At 38.5% G+C, this 13,261-nt stretch overlaps 1 protein-coding gene across 5 annotated transcripts in view; it reads left to right on the top strand.

The window, feature by feature from the left end:
• Positions 1-2,667: 2,667 nt before the first annotated feature.
• LOC139939304 (transcriptional enhancer factor TEF-1-like) overlaps positions 2,668-13,261 on the top strand; it is a 41,486-nt gene continuing 30,892 nt past the window's right edge. For all 5 annotated transcript variants that reach the window (XM_071935075.1, XM_071935077.1, XM_071935076.1 and 2 more), the window contains exons 1-2: positions 2,668-2,797; positions 8,311-8,543. In XM_071935075.1, coding sequence (XP_071791176.1) covers positions 8,342-8,543 — 202 coding nt within the window. In that variant the 5' untranslated portion in view covers positions 2,668-2,797; positions 8,311-8,341. The remainder of the gene's footprint in view (positions 2,798-8,310; positions 8,544-13,261) is intronic.

Here is a 13,261-nt window from a genome sequence, read left to right as displayed (position 1 = left end):
AAGTAGCCGCATTACGACTCTCATTATAACAACATCTCGCTGTAGGACTTGCAAACTTTCTCGGACAGAACAGAAACACGAAACAGAAAGTAAATTCGGAACTTTAGAACGTACTTTTTATATAACAGTGCTCGTTATATAACAAGGGGTGACTGTAACATGGACCCAATTTCATAAAGCCTGCGGGTGTAAGCACAAAAATTTGCTTAGCGCAGAAAAGTCTTGCTCAACAATAACTGGTTATAAGTTTACATTGTTCCAATTGTACCCCACTCATTTTTTGCTTCAACAGCGCACACAATTGGTCCTGCTTTTATTCAGAAGGTAGTAATAGTATGAGAGCTGACGTCATTTGAGTTTAGTTTCGTTAGTATAAATAGTTCAGCCGTTCTGCTTTATCGATAACCACATCCTGGTATTTGTTTTCATTATACCTAGATAGGCATACACCTTGACCAGTAGTTAAAGGGGTTTTATACATTTGGTAATTGGCACAAACTATTTGTTTCAATCCTATATGTTTTGTAGATATTTACCACAACACTAACCTGTAAAATAAATTACTTCAAAGGTGGTATCGTTTCAGATAATGCAGACAACCTGGGCGGTTATAATATTATGTCCACGCATGAAGAATAATCTGCAAATGGAACACATTATCCGAGAAGCGTCACCGCTTCTCAGATTCAGTTTTGAGATAAAACATCTCTTTTTACGTAAACGCATTACTTTGAAGTGAAAGGTTTCTCATAATGTTTTATACTCTCCAAAGCTGCCTGAGCTGCAGTACTCTTACTAAGCAAGTAATTTTGATTACAGGGTAGGTGAAGCGCCCCCCCCCCCCCCAACCACCCCACCCCACCCATCCTACCCCCATTTCAACTCGTTCATTTTAAAATTGGTTAACAAACAGTTTGTAAAAACGCTTCTAGTCAAAGATTGCACCAGCAAATCGTGTTAACTGTTATGTTAAATAAATATTTTAAAAAAACAAAAACAAAAACAGGGCCCTCAAGTTTGTCCTGACAGCAACGCATCGACAACTTGTTTAAAAACATTGGCAGGATTACCGAAATTGTTAACTTAGAAAGTAGCCCTAAAAGTCCCCCCCTATTAATAAACACCTGGGCCCGCCCCTGGTGGTTTAACTCAGACAAGTTTATAGTCCCCGCCTCTAAACTCAGTCCGCGGATGGAAGCTTCCTCGAGTAGAAGGTGTTGCCCTATCATAAAGTATTTCTAATTCAGGAAATAACAGAATGTCGGTCAATGATTAAACCAATTTAGATATAACCGCTTCAGTCCAAAGGGGAACTTGACTCTTCGGATAGAAAGTAATTTCCTGGGCGAGCAGTCAAAACAGTGTCTTATGTTTGCTTTGTGTTATGTGGTGGCTGTGTGGACTCGTAACATTCACCCTCACGAAACTTCACTGACACCCCTCTGGGCTGAGTCGACGAGGCCTAAACGATGACATCACCCAATTGCTGGTTGGCTATTGTTTGCTTTGGACGTGAGGAGAATTATTGTATTGCATAGTAGATACGAAACTCCGTTGTCATCACAATGGAGATTATAAAATAATTACATGAATTATTAATATTACAGGTGACATGTAAACTGCGTCTACGTACAATAGTGCGTGACTGGACATGTGAGATGTGGCGTACGGTTTGTTCATCAGTTAACACCTCTAATTGATTGCGTATGATATGTGCGTTGATGCAAAGCATATTTAAATGTTGACACATTAAAAATAAATATGACTTCGAAGTCAAAGATTATTTGATCTTCAAACTATGATTATTAATTTTGTTCTTGTACAATATTTGTCGTATTATCAATAATTAACTTTTTAGTCAATAATTAAAAACATTTCTGTATAATAATTATATTGAAATTACATAAGTCAAGATACTATTGTGAACAAATAAGGAGATAAATATACAATTTCTTTAGTCAAATTAACCATTTTATTCACTACATGAAGTCACGGAGAAAAGGAGTGTTGTTATTAAGAAGATGGTTAAAATAATCCACAAGAACAATAGGCCCATTGATTTGTTGTCTTATAGAAACTGATTATGGTAAATCAGCAAATTATTCTTAGTCATTTTTATACAATAAAAGAAAGAAACAACTAGATGAATAAATAAATATGAATAATACATGCTGGGGGCGTTCCCATATTTAATTCAATGATTCACAATTTATTCAATTATTTAAATACCGTAAGTGTTTTTATCAACAAATGGAGGAAATTTTTTGGCATTTACTTATCTTTGTAAAGCTTTATTCAAAGCCATATTTTTCTATTTCCATTTATTTCCAACTTTTCAATAGTAAATAATCGTCCCGCGCTTTTTTCCAAATCTAGCTCGTCACAACTGTTTAATAATCATTGAAACCTACTCAGATTGTTCAAAAGCGATGACTAATTGCATAAACTCCCTTACCCCAACCGTTATATTTAAATAAGGTATTACTTAAAACAATGGTTTATGATCAACTATGTATTTTTCTAAGGGAGGGTTTTTATTGGTGTAACAGGTGCAAAATAATTGATTGATTAAATATTAAATTCTCCCAACCGACCAATCCGCGTGGCCCCACCCCCTGCAGCGCTACGCTTGGCGCTGCTGTCTGCCATACCACACGTCATTCCACACATACTTTCTTCCCCATCGCTGGAACGCCAAAAATCCTCACCAAAATTGCTCTTTTTACCGGGAATTCCGTCCTGAATCTCACCGAACCAGTGCCTTGGTTACCTGATAAGCTCCACAAAAGATTTTTAGGTAAGTGGTTTTCTTTTTCATGCTTATTCGAGAGGTTTTCGATTGTGACTCGCAGGTGAATTTGGCGCATCTTTCGCATTTTTGTCATATTTTCCGACTCACGAGTGCGGACTTCCGGAACAAGTTTCAAACTTGTGTCTCATTTTCCTGCTTTGGAAATCATCGCAACGCTTCGTCTCACCGATGACTAAATGGCACCAAATGAAAGAGAAAGTCTTCCTTTCCCGAGAATGCACCTTTTTGAGAGGCCATTGTTAGTTTAACTGGAGATAGCAGAGGCAGTTTTGGACCCCTTGACTTGCTTCGTGTTGTGGACTACTTAAAAAATGTCTCCCAACATTGTTCGCTCGCATAGTTGGCAATCCTACACTACACACACAGAGCAGTGGTACACAACAACATTGTATGCAGTATGCACAGGGGCTGTATACATACACGCTACACGCTATGGAGGTACGTTGTATCAACGGCGGCTGCATGGCCTCAAGTTGGCCCCTGCTTGCCGCAGTTTTGTCTCCAAATTTGGCATTGGGGTCGTACTACCCGAATAACCTCTCGAGGGGTCTCCGCTGGGTTTTTTTGGTCGGGGAGTTTCGGGTTAAAAATATGCACAAGTCTGAGGTTATATCTGTCGTCCGGGAGCTTGTGTTTTATATTTCTGTGTTGGTATGTTTTGGTGACTCATTTTTTGTTGTGGTTTGCGATTTTGCGCCATGAACGCATTGTCTGTGTGCGGTTGAGTGAATAATGGCACAGTGCATCAGCTGGCACTTTGTTCAGAATGGCGTGAATTGGGGAATCTGTGCGCTTCCAAGAAAGATAATTTTTATGGAGCGAGAATGGACTTATGAAACGGACGTACAAAGATATTACAATTTGTGTAGTGTGTTTACATTGGATCTGTCATTTATTTATCAACTGGATTTTGTTTTTATGATTATCGTTGATTCACAGTGTACTATTTTCATGTGGTGTGTTTCAGATCAATGGCCATGGTTTGTACTGGACCTCCATTGACATACTCTACATGCACATGTGTCATGTACTGGTATGTTTGATGTAGTTAGAAATCCAACAGAATATACATCATTTAGTGATTTCTGTCGCAACAAGTTAGCTTAATTTTTATCACAACTAGGTGACATTTAATAGCGAGCCGAATTTGCAAAATTTACACTAGACAGGGGTCCGACTTTCACCTTTTTAAACATGTAAGGTCTCCAGTTTGGACAGTTTAGTTATGTACACAATTTGAATTAAATCTTCCCACAGTTTGAAATATTGTTTGATTAACAAGTGATCACAAGTATTTTTTCCGTCATTTGTAGTTAAAAAATAAACTGATTTTAATTTAATTAATTTTTTTGTTTGAATGAACACACTTAGTATAATATAGTATTAAATCCATCTCATAATTTAGAGACTTGTTCAAATTCTGAATAATTAGCAACATTTTGTTCGATACGGTACTCATTTCTGATTTGAAGGACTGGCATTGGAGTATGAAAGAGAAATTCTGATAAAACAATGTGATGATTGCACATTTTGGTGGAAATTTTTACAGAGAAAGCATAATTCACTTTGAGACCAAAGCTGCCACAAATGCCTTATTCCGAATACCCAGGGTGGCCTGTAAGGGCCGCAGGATTTTACCTACTTCGCTTAAACAGGAAAGTCAAAGAAAATAGTTCAGACCCAATTAAACTCTGTCAATATTGTCCATGTTAACATAGAATGTACAATTCTAGCACACACAATGTATTTTTTGTTTCGTAAAATTGTCCTGACATTTCCCTGAAAATGACGGTGTAAAAACTAATAAGTTTAACTATTTCAGGGTTTTTTTTCTGGGAGGAAAAACTAAAATTTTGTGAGTATGAGTAGGCCCTAAAGCAAATTGAAAAGTGTTGAAGCATTTTTTTGCCCCCTTGGGAATTTTTTTTGGTATGAAGTCTGTGCATTCTTGCATTTGTGATTGTCATGTTAATTGTTGGGCAAAAAACGACTATAAGCTTCAATCTCCCTGCTAATTTAAAGATGTTGATGACTTCTTATGGTGTTATCGAAGAACCTCATTTCCGGCTTTGTGCATGTCCGGCAACCCGTTTTGAGTACATAGCAACAGGAGAATTCTCTGATCAAGTCATTCAAAACAAAAAACGTGGCGACCAAAAAGGTGTAATTTGTATGGAAATTGAAGTCAGAAGCCGGCATTGTGGACTTTAGTCCAAGTTAATGGCTCTACTCCGCTTGACTCTTGTGTTCATTAGGATGAGCTTAATAATCTCAGAGCGCAATACATCAGCGTGAAACACCCTAAGTGAGTTCTGTTGTTCGAGGGAAGAAAAAAAAACTTGGCTAAAATGAAAAACACATTAATCAGCAGCCTTAAAAGGTAATGGAGTATAAGACTGAACACTAAACCCATAGTGCATATTTCTGTCGTTGAACAATCTTCGCAGCACTGCTTTTGGAGGACAGTTGGAATCGATAAGAAAATTAACATTTTTTTTATCTAAATTCAGATATTCTTGTATTTCGGCCCATTGTTGCAAATTGCCACAACATTTCTCCAGATGAGAATGTAAACCCTGCTCATTGGTCTACTTCTACAGCACTGAAGACAATGTTGCAAAAAGCCCCTTGAAATCTTTAACCCCGGGAGAGAGATTTCAAAGTTAAAAAGGCCAGCAGTTTCATCATATTATCGTTTATGATCTTGAACACGCTTACCGATAAGTTGTTGGATATGTTTCAGGCCTGATACTTCACGGAGGCAACTAAGGTGATTGCCTCCATGCCCCTGTGTCATTGTTTTGTGTCATTGAAATGACAGTAGAATTTGACCATTTCCTCATACATGTGTCGGGTGCCCTCAGCCAAGGAGAAAATGCCTTGGTGCCCTGATCCTTTCAAAAACATAAAGCATATCAGGCCTGCTGTTGAATTTAGCAGTTAACTGGGCTCCCATAGTTTGTTGCACTTTAGCAGGGTTCTACATGGCCTTGACATGTCTGTGTGCAATCCTGGTCCCCCAGCAAACCTCAATGCCCTTCCTGACAGTGCTTTGGGTGCCTTATGCCCAGTTCAGAGGCAGGTGTATACCAGGGGGCCCAATTTCATAAATGCAGAAAATATTACTTAGAAGATTCCTGCTTAGCAGCAATGAGGATACCAGTCACAAATTGTACATCATTTTGGCTTTTAAAAGAGGTATTTTATTCTGGTTAGCGTAATTTTGTTGTGATAAGCTTGTTTCTCCTAAAAGCAGCTCAAGATGAAATTTGGGCAAGTTCACTTTATATTTGCTGTGTGCATTATGGTGCATTTGCTATAGATGCCCTGAAATTGGTTAATGGCAGTTAGGAATTTTAAAATTAGTTGTAAATAGTTGTAGTAGAATTGTAACATCCAGGAAAATGATTTTTTGAGTTGATTTCAAATAGACTGTCTGAACACGGAGGTAGAAGTAGTTTGCCCTAATTTTCATTTCTCTGGCTCATCAGCTTGTTGCACTTGTCAATATAAACGGGGATGCCTTTCAACACTGAATTATCCAGCCAGACCACAAAAAGTATCTGTTGACTGGTCCTCGGGTGTTTTAACTGGCATTTGGCCAGCTGACCACTGTTAAGGGAGAATGATGCATGTTTATGTAATTATCTTTGTGCCAAAAATAAGGAGATGAACATGCAATGGTTTGACCCCACACAAGGGGTCGTTTGACACAAGAGTGTCTCCTGCAGTCTTTCCCTGGTGGAGAGCATGAAATTTGACCCATTTGTTAGATATTTGATAAAGCCTTATCTCATTGTGAAGAAATCAAACCCATACAACTTGAAGTATGGTTACTGTTGCAAAACTTGTTGATTGTGTTGAGATCTATGACATAGTGTACCTTGTTTTCTTGGAAAAAATTCAAACCCATGCATTTAACGAACTAACCCAGACACCCACAGAAATTCAAATAGACTGTGTTTTGCTGTTGTGCCCTTTGCAAAGTTAGAACTCAAACTAAAATAATTCTCATGGAAGTGCCCCTGCCCCCTTACCGGAGGAAAATTGCTCTGCCCCTTCAAGAAAGATATTTGAGGCCTTCAACTTGTTGATTTTATGTTAAGATCTTTTTACCTTGTTTTCTTGGAAACAAATCAAACCCATACAACTTGAAGTAAAGTAAGTATGATCATACTTATAATCCATTTTTAGAACATGTGGATTTTATGTTGAGATCAATGGGGTACGTACCTTGTTTTCCTAGAAGTCAGTTTTGTACTGCTGATAAAACAACACATTAGAAAACACTTTCCTCAATATTTAAACAAGGTTAGTAACATGCAAGGCTGTATGCTTCGTTTTTGAAAGGGCAAGGGCACCAAGGCATTTTCTTCTTGGTAAAGGGCACCCTATGATGCAGTTGCAAATTTCTACTGTACATGTAGCATTTCAAGGGCACCAAGGCAATTACCAAGGGACACAGAGGCAATTGCCTTTGTTGCCTCCCGTGAAGTATCAGGCCTGAATATGATAGCACTTAATCACACCCAATACCATTTATTGGTGACAGAAAGTGTCTATAATTTTTTCCACATGTATGCAGAGCTACAGTTGAATTCTGAGACTTGACACCTTATAAGGGTTTACAGGGTCATGAGGCCAGTAGCTGACCATGTCAGAAACACCAGGGCAACCCCCCCCCCCCTCATCTTTTAGCTTTGATAAGTGTACTGAGTTCTTTTACATGCATTACACAACACATGGGACCTATTGCATAACTAAACCATGTAGTGGCAATACATGTAACATCCCATCCCAAGGACGAAGTGATAATGGTGAAGTGTCTTGTTCAAGGAACCAAATGTCGTGACCTGGAACTGGACTGACCCTTTAGCAACTTCGTCTGTCTGGTGCAATAAACCTCCCGTTTAATACTAATAACTTGTACTAGGAAATGCATTATTTGTTGAATTTTTAGTTACAAAGTTAAGAATGCAATATCTTAGAGGACAAAACTTTTTACATTAAAAGTACATAGTTACAATGCAATGATTTTGAAGCTTTGCATGATGTGCATAATAGGAATTAACTATTATGAACTTGCGGGTTTACGCCTAAACATTTCTTATGGACAGCAGTGTTATCTATGGAATGAGCTGTTCTTGGTGTTTCAAACAGTACTTTGCCCGTCTTCAACAGTTTTGATTAAAGCATCTACTCTACTGGCATCCGTTGCCCCTGATCTTGGCCTTAGTGCCCCTTCAAAAGTGTCCAATAGACATGCAAAGTGAAAATGGTCTTGCCCTCTCAAAGATGAAATTCCAGGCCTGGTTTAGAACCATGGACTCCGTGGTAGAACATAACAACAGCTGATCTTCAGTTGTGATAAGAGACGAAAACATAATATAGGCTAACTTTGATTGTTTTTGGTAGTGTGGTTTTATCTCTTGTTTCTATACTTTGAAAACATTGGAGTAATAATATTGTTCTGTTTATGTTTTATTTTTGTAATGTAGACGCCATTGCAAGGTCTGACCCTGCTTGGCCATGTCATCGGAGAATTGGAGCCAGAGTGCTCCCAGTCAACAGCCTCAACATTCACCGGGCCAGACTAATGAAGAAGACCTGGCAAATGATGCTGAGGGAGTATGGAGTCCAGACATTGAGCAAAGCTTCCAAGAAGCGCTCGCCATCTACCCGCCCTGTGGTCGACGAAAAATCATTCTTTCAGACGAAGGAAAGATGTATGGTAAGGTCGTTTAAGCAATCCTAGCTAATTTTGTTTATGTGTGATGTTTGTGTGTTTGTGTTGTTGTTAAACCTTTCAGAAAGACTCTGCTAGGGTCCAAACATCGAAACCAAATTTCATAAAGCTGTTAAGCAGAAAATACTGCTTGACAAAATTCTTTGCTAAGCAAAAATTGAGTGGGACACCAGTCACAACATTGTAAACTAAATTTAATTTTGGCTGGTAACCGCTAAGCAAGTTTTCGTGCTTACAGGCTTTATGAAATTGGGCCCAGGTCATTACCTATTTGTTGCATTATTCCATTTAGTGCAGAAGAATTCTGTCGTTTTCTTTTCTTTTTGTTGATTCTCTGACCAAATGGTAGAGCGCAAAAAGCTGAGGATCATGCAAAATTCCCTCATAATATTTTTCAACCTATGTAACTCCAACTATAGAACTTTGTTTTTAAAATTTACTACTTTGCATTTTTGCAAACATGTACGTGCTGTCATGCCATAAACACTTAATTTAGAGATTGTTACATGGGGTTTTGATTAAAACTCAGCTAGAAATTTTAATTTTAACAGGTGACCATTGAAGGCGTCCTGTTTGGTAAAGCTGTTTAGCACACAGCAGGGCTTTAATGTCACACTGAACTGCAGGCCAGATGCCAGTGATTTTTGTGTTAACTCAATGACTTGACAAGTTCCGTGGTTTTTCCCACTCTTGTTTTTTTTATATTTCAATACAACAAAACAGCACTATAATTGACCCATTTCACCTGACATCATCAGCAGAAAAATCTTGAATGCGCCATACTGGTGGGCAATTTCACTGTGCGTTTTCATATACAACTCTATGCTGCGCGTTATGCAGTAAAGTGTGCATTTTAGACAACGCGACGTTAATACACGTAAACCTAACTGCCCACCAACATGGTGAGCGTGGCATTGGTCGCCGTGCGTGATGCGCGTGCAAGGGGTCAATAGAAGAAACATGTAAGTTATGTTCTGTACTGTTCAATAATATTCAAAGTATTAAAAGTATTTCAAACCAACTCGAAAGAAAGAAATCTTCTACAGTGCTTGTTCGTATGAAAATAGTTTACACGATGAACTTTGAGAAAGTTCTTTGCTCTAGTAAAATAAATTCTGGCCAGCCTGGTAACAAATTTGAGCTACAAGCTCTCTGGTCTTGTGAAATTTTACCCCAAATTTAATCCCTGCACTGGCAAATCTTACTTAAAGGCAGTGGACACTATTGGTAATTGTCAAAGACTAGCCTCCACAGTTGATGTATCTCAACATACGCATAAAATAACAAACCTGTGAAAATTTGAGCTCAATCGGTCATCGAACTTGCAAGATAATAATGAAAGAAAAAAACACCCTTGTCACACGAAGTTGTGTGCGTTTAGATGCTTGATTTCGAGACCTCAAGTTCTAAATCTGAGGTCTCGAAATCAAATTTGTGGAAAATAAATTCTTTCTCGAAAACTATGGCACTTCAGAGGGAGCTGTTTCTCACAATGTTTTATACCATCAACCTCTCCCCATCACTTGTCACCAAGAAAGGTTTTATGCTAATAATTATTTTGAGTAATTACCAATAGTGTCCACTGCCTTTAAAAGTACATGAATGTTACCAGTTAAATTGAATAGAAGTTCATTGCTCAAAAAGCTGGTTCCCTGCTCAGTTTGTTCAGCAACATTGTCTGCTTAAAAACTTTATGAAATTTGGCCAAGAGCTTGATAATCAGCAACCTAGAAAGAAATACAATTTCAGCTTGGATATTAAGTGATGACCTGAAAAGAAAAGAGGGAAAAAAAATTGCGATAAGAAACGGTGGAATTGCTGGTTGGTTTATCACAGGCACTACATCTATCTATAAGCGATGTGTAAGCGATGTGTACACGCTGACGTACAACATGAAAAAAAACTGTATAAAAAGCTTCTAAGTGAAAGTGTCTCGTTATCGTCCCTATTGGGAAATAGTATAGCCGATATCTACCAGCAAAGTTGGGACCAATTTGTCACATATTATCTTCCAGGCCCTTCTCCTATGGTGTTGAAAGTGGGTTGGTAAACATCAACCGTTGAGAAAAAAAAGCAAGCTTGAGTTGGCGCTTTGTACGTGTCTGTGTCAATATAACTTTTTTATTGAATCGATTGTTAGAGTAAATAAAACTACCAGTCTGTAGTACTGGTGTCAGCTTTTATGGTCTTGGCGGTTGTTGTGTTCTTTTGTTGCTGATTCTTAGCAGTGACAATTACTTTGTGTGGATGGTAATGTGTTTTGAGATTGTTTTGTTTATCCTGCTGGGGTGCTCCAAACAAAAAATGTTTACCTTGGTTGTGTGATGCCTATTGATTGATGCTAGAGCAGAGCTTGGCTCAATTAAAAAATAACTTCAAGTATTTTGAAGTTTGTGGTTTCGTCTTTCTACTTTTACCAACCTGAATGTTATTTTGAGAAGAGCTTTGAAAAGTGTGGACTTGGAATGAATACAAAATACCTTAGTGCATCTTCTGAAAGTAAAAGTAGATTTAGTTTTTGAATGAGAAGTTTTTGAATGATAGTTTTTGAATGAGAAGGAGGGTCAAAGAATAATTATTTTATTTTGGCAAACCAAACGTCCTCATTCACAGCTGAGAAGCTGTTTTGCGAAGGACACGTCTACAACGTGTCAAGCCTCAGGGCATGCAAGGGCTCATTTGGCAGCCAGGCACACCAACCCATATTTGACCATGGACCACAGCCAGATATCGAAAGTGTTTCATTTTCCTGGAGGGAGAAAAACTAGTGGGCTTTGAGAAAAAACCCTTGGGGCATTACAGGAGAAAACTGATGCACAACTAACTGTGCTCATAATGGCCCTTGCTGGAAATCAAACCAGGGCCACATTGGTGATAGGCGAGCACTTTCAGACTAGTCACCCAAATGTGTCCTGGACCCTATTCAGAAAGAATTCTTTTCAAACACACCTTTCTGTTTTTAAAACAAACTAGCAAGGTCTAATTTGTTTTTGGGGAAAATAAAATAAATTCTTTCACTTTTAAATAAATATAATTCAAGTCTACACATCTACCATTGATTTATGTTTCATATTTTAAAAAGGGAGTTTCAAAATACCAAACCTGACAGACCCTATGAGAGAGTTCTCCAAATAGCCAATTAACCAGAATCCCTAGTTTTGGGCCAGATTTTGAATGAATCAGACACAGAAATTGTAAAGCAATTATGTTGCTTTGCAAGGGGTCATGCATATCCATTATCAGAGTTCAATGTTCCATATGGTGTGGGATTGTGTTGAACGCATCTAGTGTTTTGCCCAGGGAGACAGTGTGAAAGTGCCCAAGAAGAAATTTATTTTGGAAAAAGTTACTTAGTAACCTGGAGATTTGTCAATAAGGTTTTCCCCTTCAATGCTTCTTGTATGTCGGCTAGACAAAATTGTTGTTTTGAAATATCAATCTACGTACATTAACATTCTTTTTGGCAGCGATGCACGCTTTGTTTTGACTACCCATCAGACATTTCGTATATTATCTGTCCAGAGATGTATCCGAGTTGATTAGAAATGCAATATTTACGGATGCACTTTGCAGGTCTTGAAAATTCTTGTCGCATTAGATATTATAACCCTTTGTGGACATTGTCCTCCCCTCCCTTAATGGCTTGTGATATTAAAATGCATTTGTAACAACTTGGGTCAATATTTGTTGGCGGTGCTAGCCTGCGGTTGTGACCATTGCCTGTCCTATAGACGCCAAAGTCTGTATTTTTATTTGACGTAATTGTAATGAAGCTAAAAGTATATAGCGATCCGTAGTACAAACACTGTACAATGTACTTATCATGTTATCATCCGTGAACCTTTCAATTATGTAAACTGTTTTTGTGCAGAGGTGGTTCATTTCACTCGTGAAAGCAATATGAACGATAAGTAATCGGGTCAGTTTGAGACAGTTGGTCAATAGAAGCTTTCTTACAACCTTTGACAGTATCGCCAAAAGTCGTCTTCGTTAACTTGACCACTGTGTACAAAAGAAAACAAATTATGTCAGACCATGATCTGAAAATCACGGTATACGTGCTTCCCCGTTCAATTCCGTTATTACTTCCTGGCGTATACAATGAGACCTAGAGAGTACTCTACTCTTTATCGAAGCTGCCTCACTCAAATCCCCTCCCTCGCTTCGTACCTGTTGAAAATTTCTGTAAAAGGTTGCCACGGTAACCATCAGGTTGGAATGCCGTCAGACAAAGGAACAGGATACTGTGTTGTAGTAGTCGAAGAAAGGATGGACGGGTTTGATGGATGACAGGGGTTGTGTGTATGTACATGTAGCTAAATGGGAGGGAAAGATTATGACCGGAAGATAGGTGCTTGTTGGAGACTGGCCACGAGGGGATTGGCCCGGCATTGACTTCCCCCCTAGATCTCTCTGCCTTCGTTTAACCCCGCAGGTTAAGTATTCATAGAATTTGATCCCTGGTGGAGCGAAGGGTTTTGTGATGATGAGATGTTATCCGATGCTGCAAGGTGGTGGAGCTACAAACAGTCTCGATATTACTTCATTCATTTCATTTTTTTTTTTAACTGGTTGTGAAGCCAAGGTCTCTCAGAAAAGCAAACTTAATATCTGCTGTAGCCAAGATCCCAATGGAGAGAAGACGAGGAAGGAAGTTTCAGTTTTTACTTTTAGATGTTGGAGGGAAATCCCCAGAGAATTAT

This window comes from Asterias amurensis, chromosome 7 (genome assembly GCF_032118995.1).
Source record: "Asterias amurensis chromosome 7, ASM3211899v1".
Lineage (NCBI taxonomy): Eukaryota > Metazoa > Echinodermata > Asteroidea > Forcipulatida > Asteriidae > Asterias > Asterias amurensis.
This window is presented reverse-complemented; position numbering and strand designations above follow the sequence as displayed.